Below are 21,084 nucleotides of genomic sequence, written 5' to 3'. Positions count from 1 at the left end.
TATCTATAGCGTATATTTTTATCCACAACTAGAAAATCGTATATTCGAATGAGGCTATTTGCTTTTCAGTGGAGTCTATTTCACAATTCAGATTCGATGCAGATGGTGGGAAAGATACAAAATGTATCGAGACCGTACAGTATGAATGTCCAATTGTGTTTTCACCTTTGTGCTATAGGGAGGTCATGTATCAGAGAGAAGAGATCATCAAGAGACTCAAGTCGGAGTTTAATAGGAAAAGCAATTAAAAATGTCTCGTTGCGGAATATTACGCATGTACTTATATATACATATTTTTTACATTAGAATTTCTATTTAAAAATAAAATATATTATACATATTTTCTCCAGAAAGTAACACGATAATATGGTTTTATAAAAAAGTTTTACTATTATGCGGTAAATATTAATTATTGAATTATTTTTTTTTGAATTTTTTATTGAATTTTATTTTTCGAATTATTCAATAATGTAAAGGGAATAATGCATTTATATATAATTCTGACACACATATATTACATTAATTCAAAACATATATTATTGAAATATACTGAGATATAGAAATAAATATTATATGTAAAAAAGTCAAGTCACTTTTAAATCGGCAATCGATAAACTCAACACCATTTGTATAATCCGCTCTTAGCAGCTATCGATATCTAGTATGACCAACGTACGAGTGCAAAATCCCGCAATGACAAAGTGACGAAAAAAAAAAAGAAAAGATGTTGGGAAAAGATCAACAGTTTATCGAAAACACATCGCAGATGTGAGAGCTCAACGTGAGAGCGAATCAGAGAAGAAAGTGTTCCGAGAGGACAAAAAAACTTTTATATTTTTATTCACGGTTTTTCGTGGACAGACTACTCGCTGCAGTTACAGCATTTAGTGCGATATCGCTTATACGTTTGTATCTCAGCAACCGAAACATGTCCAATAAATACGAGTAAGTGAAAGTGTTCTCCCTTTATTTCATCGTGTTTCTCCACGGGTGCTTCGAGGTTAGATATATGTTTGAATACACTGAAATTATACACGTCAGGATAAATATTTTCATTGTCGCATAACAATCGTTGCCTACAACGTTGTCTATGAATTCGTTTTTTATCTCGGTGAAAATTTGATTTTTTTTTGACGTAGCAGAGAGAGGGACATAGGCAAGTAATTTAGTTGGATAAGTGTGAGATATAACTCTCAATTGTGTTAACAATATTTAATACTTGTGATTTTCAACGTGATGTAACGATATCTTTGGCTTTGGTAAATCAATGCCAATTAACATTTTGTGACAATTTTTTTCGTGTAATGATATAAAAACCGACATTATTATGTTTTAAACATATGGAAGAATTGACATGAAATACTATTTCGAAAAATAGTCTCCTTTGCTTCATATTTATTAATATGTAATGTAATATATAAATATAAAAAATATATATATATATTGCTATAATTTTTACTTATCTTGTGAATTATGACAGCTCTTACAGATTAAAAACTACTGAGGACAGTGGAGTTGAAGATGAGGAGTCTCAATCAACAAAGGATAATCAAAAGATCGAAAAGGGTCCATCACTGAATAATGCAAAGATCTTATTGGTATATAAATGTTAAGCTATATATATGTATTATAACATTGATGAAATATGATTAATATCTGTTATAATATATGATGATTTTTATCTGTTGTAGTCTCCAGTAGAAATAAGTCCAACTGAGCATAAATTACAATATGCTTATGCACTGTGGTACAGTCGACGTAGCCTTGGCAAACAAACTAGCATACAAAGTTATGATCAAAATTTAAAGTTGATCGGTAGGTTTGCAAGTGTAGAACAGTTCTGGGGTCTTTATAGTCATTTAGTACGACCATCAGACCTTACAGTGCATACAGATTTTCATCTTTTCAAAGTTGGTATAAAACCCATGTGGGAGGTAAATGGTACTATACTGTTATATTTATTTCATATTTTATGCGAAACTTATTATTTTTTTCTTTTCAAGGATGAAGCAAATCAAAAAGGTGGCAAATGGATAGTAAGATTACGAAAGGGTTTAGTATCTAGATGTTGGGAAAATCTTATATTGGCAATGTTAGGAGAGCAATTTATGGTAGGAGAGGAAATTTGTGGTGCTGTTGTATCTATAAGATTTCAGGTAAAATTTTCATATTTATCCTTAATTTATAAACATAATTTTTTACTACAGATGGATTTTTTTGTTAATAGGAGGACATAATATGTGTATGGAACAAGACGGCATCAGACGTAGCGACAACAGCACGAATTAGAGATACATTAAGAAGAGTATTACATCTTCCAACTAGTGCCTCTATGGAGTACAAAACTCATAATGACAGTATGAGAGGCTCTAAAATTATTCAATTTTGAAAACGAGACATATTGCAACAGACTTCTGACAGACTTACAGGTATGTAATTTGATATAAAGCAGGATCAAAAAGATTTTAAGGATCTTGTTATCTAATCATTTTCGTGATTTTTAAAAATGTAGCTGTTTCATACCTCTTAAGGAGATCGCACATTTGTTTGACAGGAAATAAAATGTGAAATTTTTGGAAATATCCATTTGACGATACACTTTATTCACAAGTGTCTCTGTGTTGTAACTTATGTAAATAATGAATTCACATTGATAAGAAATAAATAAATGCTCTTATTTCCAACATATAAGACATGTAACATAAACAAATTCAATGTTTTGTTTATTCACAATTTTACATTAACATATTTCTCACACAAAACGATTGTTGCCTCTTTTAAAATTTTGGATCTTTTGAAAAACATTTACAAAATCGTAAAACATTATAAAAACGGATTATGCATAATTTTTTTGGTTTACATAAACAGCACTTAATAATTGGATTATTTTATTTTAAATAAATTTTGTTATTATGTCATAGAGATGCTTCACACAAAATTATTACAAAAAGAAGAAATGAAAATTGCATTCACAGTCACAAATGGTTTTAATATTTAAAATTTAATCCATCTTTATACAGAGGCCCTTATTATATAGCTGTACATGAGATCGTATCGCGCAAAATATATAAGTGATAGTTATTATTAATGGAAAAATAATATATTACAATGATTATATGTGTATATATATATATATATATATATATATATATATATATATATATATATATATATAATATACACACACACACATAAAGATAATATAACATAAAAATTTTTGAATAAGTTAGCAAGATTATATATATTACATTATATGTATAAGGGATATAAAAGTTTTCTTCGGTATATACATATACATAAACGCGTAATTTAAACAAAGCATTGGTTTTTCAAGTAGGCCCAAAAGTCACAAGCTAAAATACGCGTCTATCTCATCATGTAGAGCAACAGTTCTATCTAAATGACTCTTTAAAATAGAACTATTTAATATAATAGAAAATAATTATTACATTATGATAATATTTATATTTATATTTTTATATAAAATTATATATTAATTATTATGACAAAGAAATATCGGTATCTTGGTCGATATAATGTTGAAGTTCATAGACTAGAATTGGGTGTATTCCATAAGAAGGCCCAATATGAAAAAGTCTTGCATTAATTTTTTTATCCTATGATTTTATCCTGTATACAAAGATTTTTATATAAAAAAGCTGAAGATTTTATAGCCCTAAAACAATATTTGCAACCATACCTGCAACAAAATTAATTTATTACAAATTCAATTAACAAGAAATATATTAAAACTTATATATATATAAAATCAAAAGCTTACCTAATACAAATGAGAATATCAGTTTAAAGTTCACAGAAAGATGGAGATAATCAGGCACCCTATGATTCTGCTCTCCTTCAGTAGGTAAAAGTAGTCCAACTATGCATATAATTCCTGTGATGAGTGCTACATAATTTGTACCTCCTAAAATATCATTTTATATCTACAGTGTGCTGTTAATAATTTTTTCTCAAGGTATAATTGATTTTGTATAACTATAATTACAATAAGGAATTTATTTTTAGAGCTATAATCTCTTTTCACGATATAAAAATACAAAATCTCTATCATTTTATTTTTTTTATATAAAATACATCGTCAGATGCATATAAAAAAATGTAGGCTTATATTGAAATTATTATAATGCATTTACTCACTCTCCATTGTTTTATTTCGGCTTATAAGTGCATAAGATTGCTGCTGCCTGTTTTCATTTATTGGAAGTTGTTGAAACATATCTGGATCTGGTGTTGATCGTCCAGCTGTATCTGACGTTCCAGGGAGAAGTTTAGCTTCAACATCTCGTTTACCAATTATCTAGCATGATTTGCACATTTTTAAATAGGCCTTTAATGAATATTCTTTTAATCATATGTGTTATAAACATTACCTGCTTAGTAGGATATTCTTGCATGTGTATTCTGAATTTATCAATTACATTACAGTTATTTGCCAGCAGTGCTGTATGTCTGACAACAATATCGACACAGGAGCTGGCTTTTATTATTCCTTCTGGATCAACCACTTGATATTTGTTTGGTGCAGTACATAAAACTGAAACATTAACATTGAACATGCACACAGAGACATAAGATTAAAGATTCATATTGGAAAGAAAAGAGAAATACCTTTGAATTTTACAGGAAAATCATATGGATTGTACAAAGTTAACACTTGCTTGTGAGTAGACTGGTCGTCTAAATAAAATGTAATATTTTGTGGAAACACAAAGATTGGTAATTTCCGAGGTGTAGCTACTAATGGTGGCATTGTGTTTCCTTGATTTTGAGTTGTCCATACACCTGCAAAATACAGTCTATAACAATATTGTATACTTTGTACAAATGTTTTGCTTGCAATTTTGTATATATATATATAAAATTTCTACACCTTTTTTATACGCAGAAAATTATATATGTAGTATTAAAATCGCTTTAAACATACTTATTGAATTAATTGAAAAGAATGTTAAAAATTTATAACCTGATATATAGGATTCATCGATTATGCATTGCAAAATGCATGACAAATTATAGATTTATGTATACAAATGTGACATACCTGTGAATTTATGTGCTTACAAACTAACACAATCAGAATTTATATAATAACTAAAAAAAAATTTATTTTCCAGATTCTGACTCAAAAAGGAATCCAAAGATCAATGCTGATTGTTGTCCGAATAAAATCGCCGCAATCTACGGCGAGACCTCACGATTGACGTATAAAAATAAATATTTCGTTGATTAGACTCCACATCGCGTGTCGAGCGTTATTGTGTATGTATGAAGAATATTTACAAAAATATTTACAAAAAGATTCAACCTCTCGATCATCGAGATACATATATTTATTCGCATAATCTGACAACTTCTAAAATCCAATGTACGTCTCGCGTCTAGATATTCGTGATTCATGGCTCGGAATTTCGAGGCGGAGAAATCAGCCAATCGCGAATTGGAGCAGAAAATCTCACGCATGCGCGATCATTCGAGTCTCTAGTAGACGCTGTCACATATTTTGCTGCAACCAGAGAGAAAGCTACCCTCCATTTGCAAGAAAGGAACAGGCTGGACAAAATTCAATAAAACACATTAAAAATTTGAACAATTAAGTTGAAGGTAATTTATATAGATATAAGATAATAATTCGTTCTTGAAAAAAAAAAATGCGCACAGCACGCTCGAAAAATAATGCACAATTTATCAATCGACCTTTCAGCTCTTCCGGAAGTGCATAACGGGAAATGATTGGCCACCTCTTTGTCATTGTTTTTCGTGCTGTGTGTAAGAGCCATAATATAATATATGTATATCTCATCTCGGTGCCGGTAGAAAGGGAAATATCATAAAAAGTGGTATTTACAACATTTTATTACGCTTCTCGCGAAAGTCGAGGGTTAACTTATATTCCATCGCGACACACAAGCGTGTTCCTGGTGTGCTTCAACGAAGTTCAAGTAAGAGGCTTTTACATCGTCTTTTTTGCCCTACGAGAATTATAAATAAATTATAGATAAATATGGCTCTTAAATTCGCGGCTGTCCGCGCACTTTGCGCATTCTCCCGGTTTTATTATTTATTTGTTTATTCGTTATGGAAATAGGCGGCATATGGGGAGAGTCAGGTCCTCCCCTCTCACTTCTGGGTTGACTCTTGTAAGACTCATCATCATCATCATCGTCGTCATCGTTGTCCCGTTATCGCATAATCTGGAAGCTCGCACGACATAAACGCGCGACGATTTTTCTGCAATTTCTTCTTTAACTTTTGCTCAATTTTGTTTTCCTTACGAAATTTCTACGGGTGTGTATGCACGGCAATTTGATGCATATGTTATTGTCGTTTTCTTCAACTTGTAGTGCTTTTTAAAGATATATGTAGATATGTGTATGTAAAAAAGGGTGTTGTTAAGTATAATGAAACGAAATCGCGAATTCTACCGAAAAATTGATGAAATATATTATTGATATTATACATATATAAACTCTACTTTTTTTCATAATTTATTGAAAAAATTATCAATATGTACACATACACACAGATAGAAAAGAGAGACATAGATATATTTAATTATTTTTTATATATTTTTTATTATAACAAAATTATAATACTTCGAAGTTTAATAATATATTAATTTTTCGGATTTTTTTATAAATACTTACTTTGTAATTATTATCTAAACTTACAGGTAATTCATAGACCCCTTCATCATGATGAACATTAATACGAGGGTATTCTTTGACATCGAAGTCGGTGGACTACCTATGGGCAGATTAATATTTGAGCTTTTCACGGACATTTGTCCTATAACATGTGAAAACTTTCGTGCTTTATGTACTGGAGAAAAAGGACTTGGGAAAACGACAGGCAAACCTTTGCATTATAAAGGCATTATTTTTCATAGGGTTGTAAAAGATTTTATGATTCAAGGTGGAGATTTTTCAATAGGTAATGGGACAGGTGGTGAATCGATTTATGGTGGTACATTTGCAGGTAAATAGATAGATTTTTAGTGCTATAAATAGTTAATATAAACTTGATTTTAATTACTTTGTTTCTTTACTTAAGAATTATTGTAATTTTTGTAGACGAAAACTTTATTATGAAGCATAATAAGCCTTTTTTATTGTCAATGGCAAATCGTGGTAGAGATACAAATGGTTCACAATTTTTCATGTAAGTACCTTGATATTATTTCAAAGTTGTTAATTGCATCATTATTTAAATTTATAATTGTGTTAACATATTATGATATACATATATTTATAATATGTTACAAAAATATTATGAACGATAATTGTATTATGTTTGCTTTATATATGTATAGCAAAACCTTACAGGCACCTTAACAAGATAGTACAATATGTGTTATTATGTGTTACTACATAAAGAAAATTCTCTTTGCAGAGAGAAATTTTCTGAAATTACTTTTCCTCCATTAAGAATAATTAGGTATTTTATATGTATCAGGGGTAAAGTTAATGTGTAATATATTTATAAAGTAAATATTTATTCACATTTGCCAGAGAACTCTCTCATGATAATTACACTCAATAAAATTTTTAATAAAAGTAAGCATAGAATAAAAATCGAGTTATATCAACATATTGTTGGACTTATAACAATTGTAATATTTTCTAAATTCACGATTGATAATGCTTGGTAAAAACGAACAAATTTCAATTTGAATGTACAATTTCATTCCCACAATGATTATGCAGCGAACTCGCAGAGGATATTGAAAAAAACATAGAAATAGGAATAATTCTGGAGGAATGAATAACTTAGCAATGTTTTTGTGTAGTCATGAGGGAAGGGTCTGCACATCACTACTACAACACAATGACCAATGAAAGCTGGCTCTTTCTGTTCATCTCTCATCCCCTTAATCATATTTTGTTGTTGTAGTACAACACAACCAGCGCCTCACCTCGACAAGTAAGTATAGATCATCATATGTTTATGTATTTCAGAATTTTACAACATTATACTACATAAATCTGATTTGTTTAAAAATCAGTCTGTCTATATGCAAGTATTTTATTTCTTCAGTGTCCATGTGGTTTTTGGAGAAGTAGTGTCTGGGCAAGAAATCATTACACACATTGAAGGACTTCCAGTAGACCGCATGTCACGTCCATTACAAGATGCTAAGGTTGTCAACTGTGGCGAACTGGTTTTGAAGATCAAGAGTAAAGGTATAATTGTTATTTATCTACTTTCTTAAAACAGATATAAAATTTAAATTTTTTAATAAGTATATGCTATAATAAATATAAATATATCACTATATGTATATTTTCAGCAAAAAAGCGAGAAGCAAAACAAAGTAGTTCAACAGATTCCGAATCTGACTCGTATGCCGATAAAACAAAGAAGAAAAAGAAGAGTAAAAAAAGGTAATCAGATAAGAAGTGAACATAGATTTTAATAGATTTTAAATAGAAAAAATGATTAAAATAATATAATAAAATATAAATATATATTTTCAGTAAAAAGAAGGTGAAGTCGGAAGATGGTGAAATTCGGGATTCTAATGAGGAAGACGATGGACAACCTCATCCACTAGTATCTGTCACTAAAATTGATCCTGATGAAATTCCAGAAGTACCAGCAAATAAATTTTTATATAGAGCAGGATCCACCAATAATGCAAATCAGAAAGAATTTAGACAGCATTACGGAAGAGATCGTGTACGATCTCATAGAAAGACTAGTCGTATTTTTAAGGGTAGAGGAATATTCGTAAGTGATTATTAACATAATATTAATTGTATATATGTATGAATGAACGAAGGAAAATTGTATCGAATTTCATTCGTTAGTTTATTTTTATTCATTGATTTACTAACTTTTAATTAAAATATATGTGCTTGAAAAAAACTTTTAGCGATATCATACTCCTTCTCGAAGCCGTTCCAGAAGTATGACTCCACCTCATTGGAAGCAAGCTCAGAATCGTACTATCAAACTGCACGAATTTCAAGTATGTGTATATATATATATATATATATTAAATATATATATATATATATATTAAAATTAAAATACATATACAATTATTAGTTCCCTTATGTATCTTAATTTTATATTGCAGAAGATAGAAAAGGAACGTATCAAGAAAGAAGAAGAATTTGATAAACAACGCGACACTGACAGATTTAAAAAATTCGGAGATAATTGCGATGAAAATAATCAAGTACCAGATCTTGATAATATATGTGCAGAATTGATGGAGAATAAAGAAAATGATCAGGCAGATGAGACAGCAGATATGAATAAATTAGCTTATCAACAAGATAACAATGCAAAGGATGACAATGACATTACGCAAAACAAAGAAGAGATTAAACATAAGAACGAAAAATCATTGAAACGCGACAACAGTCGATCCTACAACGACAGAAGTTCCCGACGTGATTCGAGAGACAGAAGCAGAAGACGCGGACGTTCTCGGTCAAGAGATCGTCGAAGGTCCAGAGAGAGGGATTATGATCGCAGAGGAAGTCGTGATAGAAGGAATCGGAGAAATTATTCTCCCCGTAGACGAGATTCTTACAGAATGAATAGGCCTGGAAGAGATAACTACAGACACTACGACAGGCGCAACGACAGACGTCCAAATAACTTTAATTCCTATCAAGACAACGATAACATTTCGCGCTTTGACAAAAATAAATATAAAAGAAATGATAATGTAACAGATACGAGTCAACAGAAATTCAGACGTCGTTCACGATCAAGCAGTTCCAGTAGCCAACACTCTAAAGAGTAGTATGTCTGTATGTATGTCACATTTTAGGTTTTTTCTTTTACTATCACGTATGAAAAAATTACTACAATGTCGATTATATACTATTGAAAAGAAATCATCAACAATAGTTTGTGGCTCAACAGCTATATAATAATACTGAAACTATATAACTCAATTCTCTTTTGATCACTTATTTGTGGTTAATGCACGTTTCATCACTATGAAGTGTACAAAAAGTATGTTATATATTCTTTTACATCTATATTTCGCATCTTCTCTACCTCTTTCTCATACTAAAACTGTTCATATTTGATATAAGTATTATATTGCTTGTGAAAAACGAGATTTTCAAGATATTTCTATATGAAAGCTTTTTCTCAGAAATTTCTGATATTAATCCCTTTCAGAGTTCGAAAATCATTATAATAATTAAGTTAATATGACGAAAATTAAATCTTAAATTAATGTAATAAGTTAAAATATTGAAAAAAATATATATATTATACTTTAAATATTTTTTATGTGCAAAGCTTTTAAAATATGTATGTGTATTTACATACATATATCATGTAAAATTGTAATAAATAAATGACTTATCTCCATATTTATACGATTTTTGTGACAATTCTAACAGCCATTCACATAAAAAAGATGTAGGAAAATAATTTATATATATATATTTTTTTTATTTTACAAAATATATTTATAAATCGATAATATGTGCTCTCTACACAAATTGATAAGCAGCACTTAAAGCTTAACAAATACCAACGATCAATCTATATTGGAGGATTCGAGAATTGCACTCTATTTGATGCTAAGAAAGTTTTAAATCTTTATTAATTAATCCGAGCAAAAATATATTTGCCTTTTTCATCCCGTGCGATTAATCAATAAAGTAAATTAAAACTTTTGTAGCATCAAACTGAAGGCATCCTCGGTATGGCGAAACGATTAGTAAACGCAAATTCCCTTAACTTTACACAATATTAGCTCCGAATATTGATTAATATATAGCAGGTTTTTGTATAAAATATTATACATAAATATTGAAATTGTTATGCAATTTACGTAAAATCACAGTGTATACTAAATCTGCTTGTATAATTCACCATGGATTTTGACCATGTGGGGGCTGAGCACCACCGTAACGCGGCAATGTCGCATAGCCTCCGTATGGAACTTGAGGCATACCTTGAAACGGATTGTAAGCTCCTATGAAAAATTAAAACAAATGTCGTTATACATATTTTGAATATATCATATATCACACTTTTTAAGAAAAATGTGTGATTATAAATAGCATTGTGTTAAAGTCACATAAAATTCACTTTGAAATTTGTAAATGGAAATATTTTTGATTACATATTCATGTAGCTTATCTTAAGAGCTTTTCTTTAAGTAAATTTTACATGACCTTACCAATGTTATTTATAGTCACATTTAACATTACTATTTAATGCGCCACTTAAAGCCCTACAACTATTTTCTTCAAAAAGTCTTTGTTTTCGAGATAAATATTTGACTATTGCAGGATTTTGGGACACCTTGTATATTCAAATAATGAAGAACCAAAATGTATATATACCTTGTTGTGGGTATGGCATTGTAGCATATGGATTGTACGTTGTTGGCATCGGTGGAGGAACATACGTTGGATAGGGCGTTGCTGGTGTAGCGCCGTAAGGTATAGGCATACCACCTTGGTGTTGCGTAGGATATGGTAGCTGCGGCGGTGCTGTACCCATTTCCGCTGGTTGATTGACACCAGACGGTCCTTTTAGATAGACGATATTATTTATTTGAATTTTAGAGAATGTTAAAGCCGATAAAAATGTATCAGATCCGTACCACTATGATGAGATGGAATGTTTGGCGTTGTAGCGGGACCGGTATGACTCAAGTTCGTTGTTAAATCTTTCAACAGTTCCTCTTTTTCAGTTTTTCGTGCGAAACAGAAGTCTGATATCTTATTTTGGAAAACTACCAGTAGCTACGCAGATAAAAGAGTACATTGTTTTTAGACAATGAAACAAAAAATGAATAAAGAATAAATAATTCACGAATTATCACGAAATATAAGGTTGTACCTGCGTTAAATCGTTATAAAATTTAACTCCTTCTGTTAGGTTGCTCTTTAGCTCTTTAAATGCGTCGTAAGCGGAAGCCAATTTACAGAGCATCGCTTCTCGCGCACTACCAGTACCAGCTTGTTCATTCGTAAATTCTGTATGACATGTCTAAAAACATGATAAATTTATATACATGCATATATCTTTTTCATTTTTTTTTGACAAGCAATTCCAAGAGTTTCCTGTATACATGTATATACGACGATTTTAAACATACCTGAATTTCAGCGACTAATTTTTCTTGAAGCGCTATACTTTCTCGTACTTGTTTTTGTAAGGGCCCATAAGATTTTCCCAAACTCTCGACAGATAAATTTGGCTCATCGATCGCGCCGTCTTTGGCTAGAGCCGAAAGAAATGTAGTCTTCATATCATTGGTAGCGGATTTGAATTCGCTTTCAATAGCATCTCGTTTAGCTTTCAATGTTTCTACCTAAAAAATATTTAATATAACGATTAAAATTCAATTAATTAATACGCACAAAATTCATTGTATGGTTATCCATTTACTTGATCCATTAATTTCCTGAGTTGCATAACAACATTACTCTCCTGAACAGCTGAACCTTGTGGAACAACCCTTGTAAGTTCATCCTCATCCAGACTTAAAATTTCCATTCCTTCTTTATGATTTTCGAAGTTTTCACGAACCACCTGTGTGCAAATTACCATATAATAAAATGTTCATAAAAGTATATAAAATCATATTTTAACTTTTATAAATATCTTTTACCTTATCAGCAGTAACTGCATTATTTATAATTTCACGATATTTTTGTAAATTGTTAGTAAATTGTTCCGTTAATCGGACACTGGGTGTTCGCTTCCAACGTTCTTTGAATTGTTCTCTTAGTTGATTGTCGGAATCACGTTCTTCTTGCAACATTCTGTCACACTATAATGTATGTAAAAAATATATAGCAATTTAAAAAAATTTTTAAAGAAAATGTATATTTATATATATATTTACCTCGTCTAAAAGTTCTTTATTACGTTGCAATAAATCAGGCAACTCTTTCATAGCTAGTTCCAAAGCTTGTATACCTCCTTCATTTCGCACATAAAGTGCTTTCTCCAATAGCGATTGAGGTATTTCTGTTCCACTTGTATCTTCTATAGCTGCTGGCAGATTCAAACTTGCTAAAACACTATATAATAAAATTTAATTACAGATCTATAACATTCACAACTATGCATACTGTTCTATTTTATACATTTAAACATTTATACCTGTTTAAAAGTTGAGTCATTTCTCGCAGATTTGAAACTTCGTAATTAACAAGCTCATTACGACGATTCTCGTAAGCTGACAATGCATTGTGTATAGTAACAGGTAATAGTTCCGCAAACAAATCTATAAATGTGGAGATATTATATATATATAATACTTGTGGAAAAGTTTACTCTCTTTCTAAAATTAATATCGTCTTTAACCTTTAAAATCAGAACTAAATATTTCGGGAAGCGGGAGTAATTTAGCAACGCTGGCTTTCCCTATAGCTTCTACATTCTTGATGTCTGGAATCCTTTCGTGATAAATAAAATCATTATCCTTTTTTACTTCCGTTAGATTTCTCTGTGCTTTGTTGGCATAATCTTGGAATAAGTTCGGTTTATTTGATCTCTGCTGGGCAGCTTTGAACAATTCCACAGCATGCTGAAAATGTTAACGTGTTATTATAGTCAAAATAGATACAAAATAGATAATAAAATAAATGAGAATAGCAATTATATTGTAATTACCTCTAATCTAGCAATTTCTTCTCCAATTGATTTATTATTTTTACATACGAGTGATTGATAAAATTCAGCCATAGCGCGATAACCAGCTTGTTTACCTGCTATCTGTAAATACAATATTTATTTATAAAAATAATACATAAAAATATAAGAAACAAATTAACTATTTTTTTTATTAATATACTAACCAAAGGCACCCATTCTTTATCCCAAAATGCACGGAAAATCTCTTTTTGAAATAATTTCAAAGCATCTGCATATAATTCTTCTGCTTGTGCTGCTAATCTAGCAACAATACCATCTTTCATAGAATCGTGAATCGCTTTATGCACAAATATTTCTTGTGCTTGCGCAAGCATTAACGCACTCAATGCTCCGAGTGTTTCTGGGCTAATATCAGGTGTCGGTTCTTGTTGAATTGCCATCATGACATTTCCTTTCAAATAATTAAATATTCCAGCTGATTGCTAAAAAAAATTTTAATTAAGATTTTAGTTAAGATATATAAAATATGTAAAAGTATTAATATTAGAACATAAGAATGTGGAAGTGCAAACCTGAAATAATTTGGCTGACAGCTTCAATCCTTCATCGCTGTCTAACGATTGTGTAGCAGCTACCGAACTTTGTAAAGAAGCAATATTGAAAAGTACGCATACTTTTTCATATGCCAATGTGCTAATGGCTGTACATGACAATATTACAAAATCACATTTTTATATCACATTTAATAATTCATATTTTTTAAGTAAAATCTATATTGCTTTATCTTATCTTTCTATCTTATTCTATCTTATCATTTGATCTAAATTCTAAATTTAGAAATTATTATATGTAAAATGTTCATGCAACATCTTTTTCTCATTTTGTAATAATTCATAAATAATTTATATTTAATAATAAAATTCGGATTAAAAGAATATAAAGTAACAATATTATACATCCTTTTCTCTTAATACTTACTTAAACTAAGTTTTCCACCAAAAATTGTACGATCAAAGGCATCTTTCCACTTGAATGGTATTTGTAATTCGTGAGCAGGAATTTTTCCTTCCAGAGCACATAACTGATCATAATAACTGCAAGTTATATGTTTAATTAATTTAGATGACAATGTTTTCAATATACATAATACATGTATATGTGTGTAATGACACTAATAAAATTTTAATAAATTTTTATTTTATAACTACTTAATATATAACCTTATATTCTAAATTTTCTTCGTAATGCGAATTTTCTTTGTGATACGAATACTAAATTACGAATTGTAAATCATGTTAAAATTTATTTGCAATGTAATCGTTATCAATCTACATCATAAAAGTTAAATATATGAAAGTTTTTAAATTGTTTATGTTGCTTATAAAATTTACATTAACATAATGCTTTTTTTTCAACTAAAAAAGACGCAAAAAAGAGACAAGATTTAAGGCGTTCTACGCAGATAAATTACGATCGAATCATGAAAAATGTCATTGCCAATCGATCAAATGTCAGTGGATTTAAAAGTGCAAATGCACAAGATCTACAGCCAATAGACGAAATACAAATATATATTTTATCGGAACAATTGCAAACGTCGTGACATGGATAATTGTCACTTATCGCAGGAAATTAACCGAAATAATTAAAGATGACTCATACCTGTAGATAACCTGCAAGGAACTTTCATACTTCTCAAAGGCCCGCCAAAGAGCGTTGTTTCTCAGTTTGCTAAATTCCGCGATAGCCTCCGTATAATCCTTCTGATTGCCCGGGCTGTTGTAGGTCGATTTAATGACATTTGTAAGCGGTTTTATTATATCTACGTCGGAAGGCTTTTTCAATGGTATCGCGATCAGTTCAGCCATTTTGACGTATGTGACTTCCAAAGTGCGTTCGTGAAATTCTCACTCCTGGGACATACAAGAGCCATTAATTGACGAATCAGGGTAAAGAAAGCTTCTTTCATTCTGATTGGTTAATCACAAGCGCCAATTTCTTCCGCGAATCGAATTTTTGAACGCACACCAAGAATTTTACCTAATCTAAACTGAATCTTATCATATTTACTTTTGACGTCTGCGTTGTTTTACTGATAATCCGGACATTAAAAATATTTGTTATCAGGTTAATCACGATTGATTTATATCATCGTATACACAATTTATACGATGTTTAATTAATATACACAGTGATGCAGCTTTATTTCTTTCGTAAAAAGAAGCAATAAATATGCTCAGTAAACACCAAGTAATTATTATATATAATTTTCCACTCAACAATGCAAATGCAATATAACACGTGTGTTTTTATATTATTAAGTGGAAAATTATAACTAACAGTTATGTAATTGTTACTTGGTGTTTGCTGGGTGATGACTATATAATTATATTGACTCTAGATTTTCTTATGAGTTTATGAGACATTTTTAATCATTCACATCAGTTATAAATAGACCAGAAATCATATACGTATTTCGCTTGAAATTAAAAATGTTATTAAAAATATATACTTAACAAATTTACATTACTAAATGCATGCCACATATATAAGAAATCATTTATATTAGTTATAAATAGGCCAGAAATCATATACATATTTCACTTAAAATTAAAAATATTATTATAAAAATAGTTATTCACATTACTAAATGTTTATTAAATATATCATATCATATATGTCACTTTATATCATATGTATTATTTTCTATTTTTGAAATTAAAATGTATTTTCGTTTTAAAATTAATATATGTAGTATTTTTTATTTTTGAAATTAAAATGTTGAAAAACATTTAATCAGATCATTTTACTAAATGTTTTATTAAATATGCATTAAATGTTTTTTTAACATTTGTTTTAATTTCAAGTAGAACATGCGCATATGATCTCTAATACTTCTGTCAGTGATATAAATGATTAATTGTCGTAAACAAAACTAAATGAATCAATAATTAGTCAGCAGATTTACTGTTCCTGTTGCATCACTTAATATACATATACATATATAATACATATATATATATATATTTACACACTTCATATATGCCATATAAATTAACCACGATGACAACGATGACAACGTATAATGTCTACATTATCAATAAAATAATACAGATATCAGAAGTAAATATGTGATAGCCTCAAATACACTCGGATGAGGCATGTACGATATTGAATATAAAAATATATTTGAATCTAAATATGATATTGTAATATTACATATACATGTATACATGTGTAATATTGAATTAGACAATTTGTAATAAATATATAAAAAGCGCAGATTTCTTAATAATATAATATATATAATGCTTCAAAAACTCATTGCAAGTTATTTCAAATAAGACTAAAAATTATTTTTTTATTGATTATTTAATCTTCATAAAATATCAAAACGCGTATAGAGTGTTATATATTTTTTTCTGTATCTTTTTTTAAAGATAACGATTGTCTATATTTTAGATACTAAAATATACATATATGACAATACAATCAATATATTTTAATGTATATGCACATGCATAAATTATAGAAATATAAATTAAACATGAGTGATATATCATATATCAAATAATATGTCATGCACATGAATTAAAAAGCAATTTGGTAGATTCATTAAAAGAATAGTGTGATTTATGTAACGAAATAGTAATTTATACGTAGTAATTTTTTTACGCTTCTTCTTATTTAGAAAATATAAATATTTTTTTTCTAACACATGATGATTCATAAATAAAATATATAATTGTGAAACTAAAAAATAGACATTAACAAATTTATATTTTATTAATAAGTCTCCATCTATTACAAAACTGAAATTATAAATGGGGAATATATAAAATTATAAAAAATAATTTCTAGATATTAATTTGCTGGAAATTCTTTAATAATGAAATTCTATGCAATTAATTAAATTGCGAGAACAAAATATGTAATTGTATTTAAAGATAACAGAACTTTCAAATAAATTCGAATAATTTTATAGTAATATATTTAATAATAATATAATTTAAATTTAATTATAATAATAAAAAAATTCCCAGTATTTTACATTAGGATTTTATTTAGAATATTATATACGTTGAATTTCTCAATACCTGTTGCTGAACTTTGTAAAATCTTCGTTAATAAAACAGAATTATCTTACAATATAAATGAAATAGATAAGTTAAACGTAAAGTTATTAATTTTATAAGAGTTTATATACATATATCAAATTAATTTTATTAATTTTTACTTAAAGTTATTAATTTTATAAGAGTTTGTATACATATAGTATACATATATCAAAATGTAAATATGTATAAGTTATCTAATCATTTGGATTTCTTCGATGTATTTTTAGTAAAGTGTTTATTGAAAGATAAATCTTGAAAATATTTAAGTAATCGGTTATTATCATGACGAAAATGCACTAATTTCTATCTCTTATTACACTGTAATGCTGTTGATTTATAATTTTACCACTTGAATCGCAGTATCCAGTATGATCTCTGCCAGTTATATTGTCACAAGTAGACTGATTGTGAGATAACGTGGAGTTATTATAAACTGATATCATATACTGTGAAATTCATGTTGCAATTACATTCAAGTATGTTATAATATTTGTGGTTTATTCAAATGTTTCTCTTAAAACAAATTTTGCGATATGCAAAATTTTAAAATTCGTTTATAATAAATTTATCATATAAATAATAATGACATTCCGAAAAATAATATAATTTCTATCGTTTCTATTGTTAAAAAAATATATGAGCATGTATGTCAATACTCGAACTTCTGATGAAACTCGATTACAAACTTAATTTTTATAATCATTTATTTTATTCAAAAAACAAATTTAACTTATTCAATTATTCATTTTTTATTTCTTTTTACAAAATATTATTTTCTCTTTCAGTAAACATCGCTTGAAATAATCGCGCTACAATGGAATTTTTCGAAATACTGTGCGGCATTCTCGTCATACTTCTCGCTATTTATTATTATTTGACATCGACTTTCGATTTTTGGAAGTTACGTGGTATTCGTGGTCCACAACCGATACCAATATTCGGAAACTTTAAAGACGTTATGCTTGCAAAAAAGTACTTAGGTGATTATGTGACAAAAATATACAACGATTACAAAGATGAACCTATGATTGGGATATTCACTACCAGGATACCTGTCCTTATTATAAAAGATCCAAATTTAATCAAAGATATTCTTATCAAAGATTTTACAAAATTTGTCGATAGAGGAAGCATCGTTCATGAAAAGGTATGAGTAAATATATTTTAAACTATATTATAATAATACTTGAATTTATATATAAATTGAACGAATTTTAAGAAATTTGAAATACGCAATTATATTTTTCCAATAATCCAAACTATTGAAAATCACGAAATTTGTTTTTCACAATCTTAAAGAAGTGTAATCTAATATTATATAAATGTATTTATAAGATGAAAGATTTATTTCACAATAATTTTGTATTTATTACAGTTAGATCCACTATCGCAAAATCTTTTCTCTTTAGAGCCTAAACGATGGCGACCTTTAAGAACAAGATTGTCGCCTACCTTTACATCCGGTAAATTAAAGGAGATGTTCTCCTTAATATCGCAGTGTGCAGATCGACTTGAACTATATATCGAAAAATTATCGTGCAAAAATGAGCCCATCGAATGTCGCGAATTGGCAGCCAAATATACAACAGATGTAATAGGTACTTGCGCTTTCGGCCTAGAGATGAATGCTCTGAAGGACGAAGACAGCGAATTTCGCAGGATGGGAAAATTAATTTTCGCGCCAAGCTGGAAAATTATTCTACGATCAAGATTAAAAAATTTCCTGCCGTGGTTGAACGATATACTCAGTTACATATTACCACAGTCAGAAGCCGTGCCATTTTTTACAAGCATAGTCAAAGAGACTATGGACTATAGAGATACGAATAATATTGTTAGGCATGACTTTATTGATATATTACGTGAATTAAAAAAGCATCCAGAAAAAGTGGATAATATTGGTAAGTGACAAATGTTCATCCTCATGAATATTTTTTATCATGAAACTGTTTTTTTTTAAAGATGAGTTTAAGTATGCGAAATATATCACATATTACTATATAAATTATAATTTTCAATGATAGAACATGAATAAGATTATTTGTAACAGAAATATATTACATTTTAGAATTGACCGATACTTTCCTAGCTGCTCAAGCATTTGTATTTTTCGGTGCTGGCTTTGAAACTTCATCGACGGCCATAAGTAATGCCCTGTACGAGTTGGCATTAAATCAGAAAATACAAGACAAGTTACGTGAGGAAATTGATGAAGAGTCTATAAAACATAATGGCAATTTTACATATGAGAATATTAAAAAAATGAATTATTTGGATAAAATTTTCAAAGGTACGTTAGTTATAAAAAAAAATTTTTAAGAAAAGATATTGATATTCATTGTGATAATTAATATTCTTAATATGCACAGAAACTTTACGAAAATATCCGTCGGTGCCACAACTTTCAAGAAAAACGATGTCCAGTTATACTTTTAATGATACCAAAGTTAATATACCAAAAGATCAACTCGTATGGATTCCTATTTACGCGATTCAACGAGATCCAGATATTTATCCGAATCCCGATGTGTTTGATCCAGAGAGATTTACTGACGAAATTGTGCAAACTAGGCACCCGATGCATTATCTACCTTTCGGCGATGGACCAAGAAATTGCATTGGTAAAGAGGAAAACATTCAAATATGTTTTGTAAAATATATTATACATACATAAAAATATATATAAATTTTGTTTATTTAGTTTTAAATTGAGAATTTTTTTATTTGAAAAACTTAAGTTCTTCTATGTAATAATTATTATTAATTGTTTTTAGGTGCTCGCTTCGCTGTTCATCAGACAAAACTTGGGCTTATAAAGATACTGCAAAACTATAAAATCGAAACTTGTGAAAAAACGCAAATACCCTACATAAATCATCCTAAAACTTTTCTATTAACACCATCAAGTGGAATATATTTGAAAATAAATAAAATTAATCGATGTTAATTTAAACTTAATGTTTTTCGCAAAAACAATTCATGAAAAAATTGAAAGAAATATTTATAAATTAAAAGAATATAATAAATAATATAACTATCTCCATTCCGATTGAAAAAGTATAAGGACGTGTTTTGTATCCATAAAACTGAATATTTTGACACATTCCACTGAGTGGGATACATTTTTTTCGCAACTCTTATCATAATAATTGTAAGCAATAATTGTAAAATATGAATTTTTTCTTGCAAATTAGAAAAAATAAGGTTTGTACGATTTTTTAGCATTAACATTAGCATTACCCACAATAAGGTTGCATTACGGAGGAGATTGTTGATCAAATTTGATGCATTTCGTGCGTACATGTGTATGTGTAAACAATATCTTTAATCTAGAAAAAAATTGAATAATTAA

The 21,084-nt window shown here is 29.0% G+C and overlaps 6 protein-coding genes across 18 annotated transcripts in view; 4 read left to right on the top strand and 2 right to left on the bottom strand.

The window, feature by feature from the left end:
* The window catches only part of LOC114943668 (uncharacterized), a 2,222-nt gene extending 1,478 nt beyond the window's left edge, over positions 1-744 (top strand). For 2 of the 4 annotated variants that reach the window (XM_085487677.1, XM_085487672.1), the window contains exon 4: positions 70-353. In XM_085487677.1, the coding sequence (XP_085343803.1) occupies positions 70-248 (179 nt within the window). In that variant the 3' untranslated portion in view covers positions 249-353. Of the gene's footprint in view, positions 1-69; positions 354-645 lie in introns of those variants that run through there. The other 2 variants (XM_085487686.1, XM_029319339.2) reach the window with 2 other exon arrangements.
* Positions 426-2,710, top strand: LOC114943667 (eukaryotic translation initiation factor 4E type 2). Of its 3 annotated transcripts, none has more exons than XM_029319338.2 (6): positions 426-945; positions 1,481-1,598; positions 1,692-1,910; positions 2,004-2,156; positions 2,228-2,429; positions 2,513-2,710. In XM_029319338.2, exons 1-5 carry the CDS (start codon positions 929-931, stop codon positions 2,387-2,389), a joined length of 669 nt encoding a protein of 222 aa, XP_029175171.1. In that variant the 5' UTR covers positions 426-928; the 3' UTR covers positions 2,390-2,429; positions 2,513-2,710. The 3 variants fall into 3 exon arrangements, with proteins under 3 accessions (XP_029175171.1, XP_029175170.1, XP_029175169.1); XM_029319337.2 differs by having other exon boundaries at positions 1,692-1,934; positions 2,555-2,710; XM_029319336.2 differs by having other exon boundaries at positions 706-945; positions 1,692-1,934.
* LOC114943655 (motile sperm domain-containing protein 1) lies at positions 2,689-5,392 on the bottom strand. Of its 4 annotated transcripts, none has more exons than XM_029319314.2 (6): positions 5,063-5,392; positions 4,630-4,803; positions 4,392-4,555; positions 4,159-4,318; positions 3,782-3,925; positions 2,689-3,630 (listed from the first exon to the last, which is right to left on the bottom strand). In XM_029319314.2, the coding sequence occupies exons 2-6, from the start codon at positions 4,769-4,771 to the stop codon at positions 3,626-3,628; spliced, it is 615 nt and encodes a 204-aa protein (XP_029175147.1). In that variant the 5' UTR covers positions 4,772-4,803; positions 5,063-5,392; the 3' UTR covers positions 2,689-3,625. The 4 variants fall into 4 exon arrangements, with proteins under 4 accessions (XP_029175147.1, XP_029175148.1, XP_029175146.1 ...); XM_029319315.2 differs by having other exon boundaries at positions 2,689-3,700; positions 3,782-3,880; XM_029319313.2 differs by having other exon boundaries at positions 2,689-3,700; positions 5,144-5,391.
* Positions 5,138-11,032, top strand: Moca-cyp (nuclear cyclophilin protein Moca-cyp). 4 transcript variants are annotated; one of them, XM_029319311.2, is made up of 11 exons: positions 5,138-5,280; positions 5,404-5,622; positions 5,723-5,960; positions 6,692-6,996; positions 7,092-7,179; positions 7,912-7,941; positions 8,056-8,201; positions 8,309-8,402; positions 8,496-8,748; positions 8,894-8,989; positions 9,101-11,032. In XM_029319311.2, exons 4-11 carry the CDS (start codon positions 6,714-6,716, stop codon positions 9,776-9,778), a joined length of 1,668 nt encoding a protein of 555 aa, XP_029175144.2. In that variant the 5' UTR covers positions 5,138-5,280; positions 5,404-5,622; positions 5,723-5,960; positions 6,692-6,713; the 3' UTR covers positions 9,779-11,032. The 4 variants fall into 4 exon arrangements, with proteins under 4 accessions (XP_029175144.2, XP_085343755.1, XP_085343756.1 ...); XM_085487629.1 differs by lacking the exon at positions 5,723-5,960; XM_085487630.1 differs by lacking the exons at positions 5,138-5,280; positions 5,404-5,622; positions 5,723-5,960 and adding an exon at positions 6,103-6,306.
* Positions 7,815-15,518, bottom strand: ALiX (programmed cell death 6-interacting protein-like protein AliX). Its single transcript, XM_085487624.1, has 15 exons — positions 15,277-15,518; positions 14,593-14,708; positions 14,187-14,314; positions 13,818-14,096; positions 13,633-13,734; positions 13,324-13,546; positions 13,120-13,243; positions 12,860-13,037; positions 12,623-12,784; positions 12,400-12,543; positions 12,107-12,322; positions 11,848-11,997; positions 11,609-11,750; positions 11,346-11,534; positions 7,815-10,972 (listed from the first exon to the last, which is right to left on the bottom strand). Exons 1-15 carry the CDS (start codon positions 15,480-15,482, stop codon positions 10,866-10,868), a joined length of 2,466 nt encoding a protein of 821 aa, XP_085343750.1. The 5' UTR covers positions 15,483-15,518; the 3' UTR covers positions 7,815-10,865.
* LOC114943705 (cytochrome P450 6j1-like) lies at positions 15,359-21,084 on the top strand. Of its 2 annotated transcripts, none has more exons than XM_085487653.1 (6): positions 15,359-15,563; positions 18,518-18,879; positions 19,108-19,633; positions 19,801-20,022; positions 20,102-20,353; positions 20,507-21,084. In XM_085487653.1, the coding sequence occupies exons 2-6, from the start codon at positions 18,547-18,549 to the stop codon at positions 20,677-20,679; spliced, it is 1,506 nt and encodes a 501-aa protein (XP_085343779.1). In that variant the 5' UTR covers positions 15,359-15,563; positions 18,518-18,546; the 3' UTR covers positions 20,680-21,084. The 2 variants fall into 2 exon arrangements, with proteins under 2 accessions (XP_085343779.1, XP_029175229.2); XM_029319396.2 differs by lacking the exon at positions 15,359-15,563 and adding an exon at positions 18,079-18,208.

The sequence above is a fragment of the Nylanderia fulva genome, unplaced genomic scaffold, assembly GCF_048542155.1.
Source record: "Nylanderia fulva isolate GAGA-0341 unplaced genomic scaffold, ASM4854215v1 Scaffold11, whole genome shotgun sequence".
In the NCBI taxonomy this organism is placed as follows: domain Eukaryota; kingdom Metazoa; phylum Arthropoda; class Insecta; order Hymenoptera; family Formicidae; genus Nylanderia; species Nylanderia fulva.
Note: the sequence above shows the minus strand (reverse complement) of the source record. Positions and strands in the feature narration are given on the sequence as shown.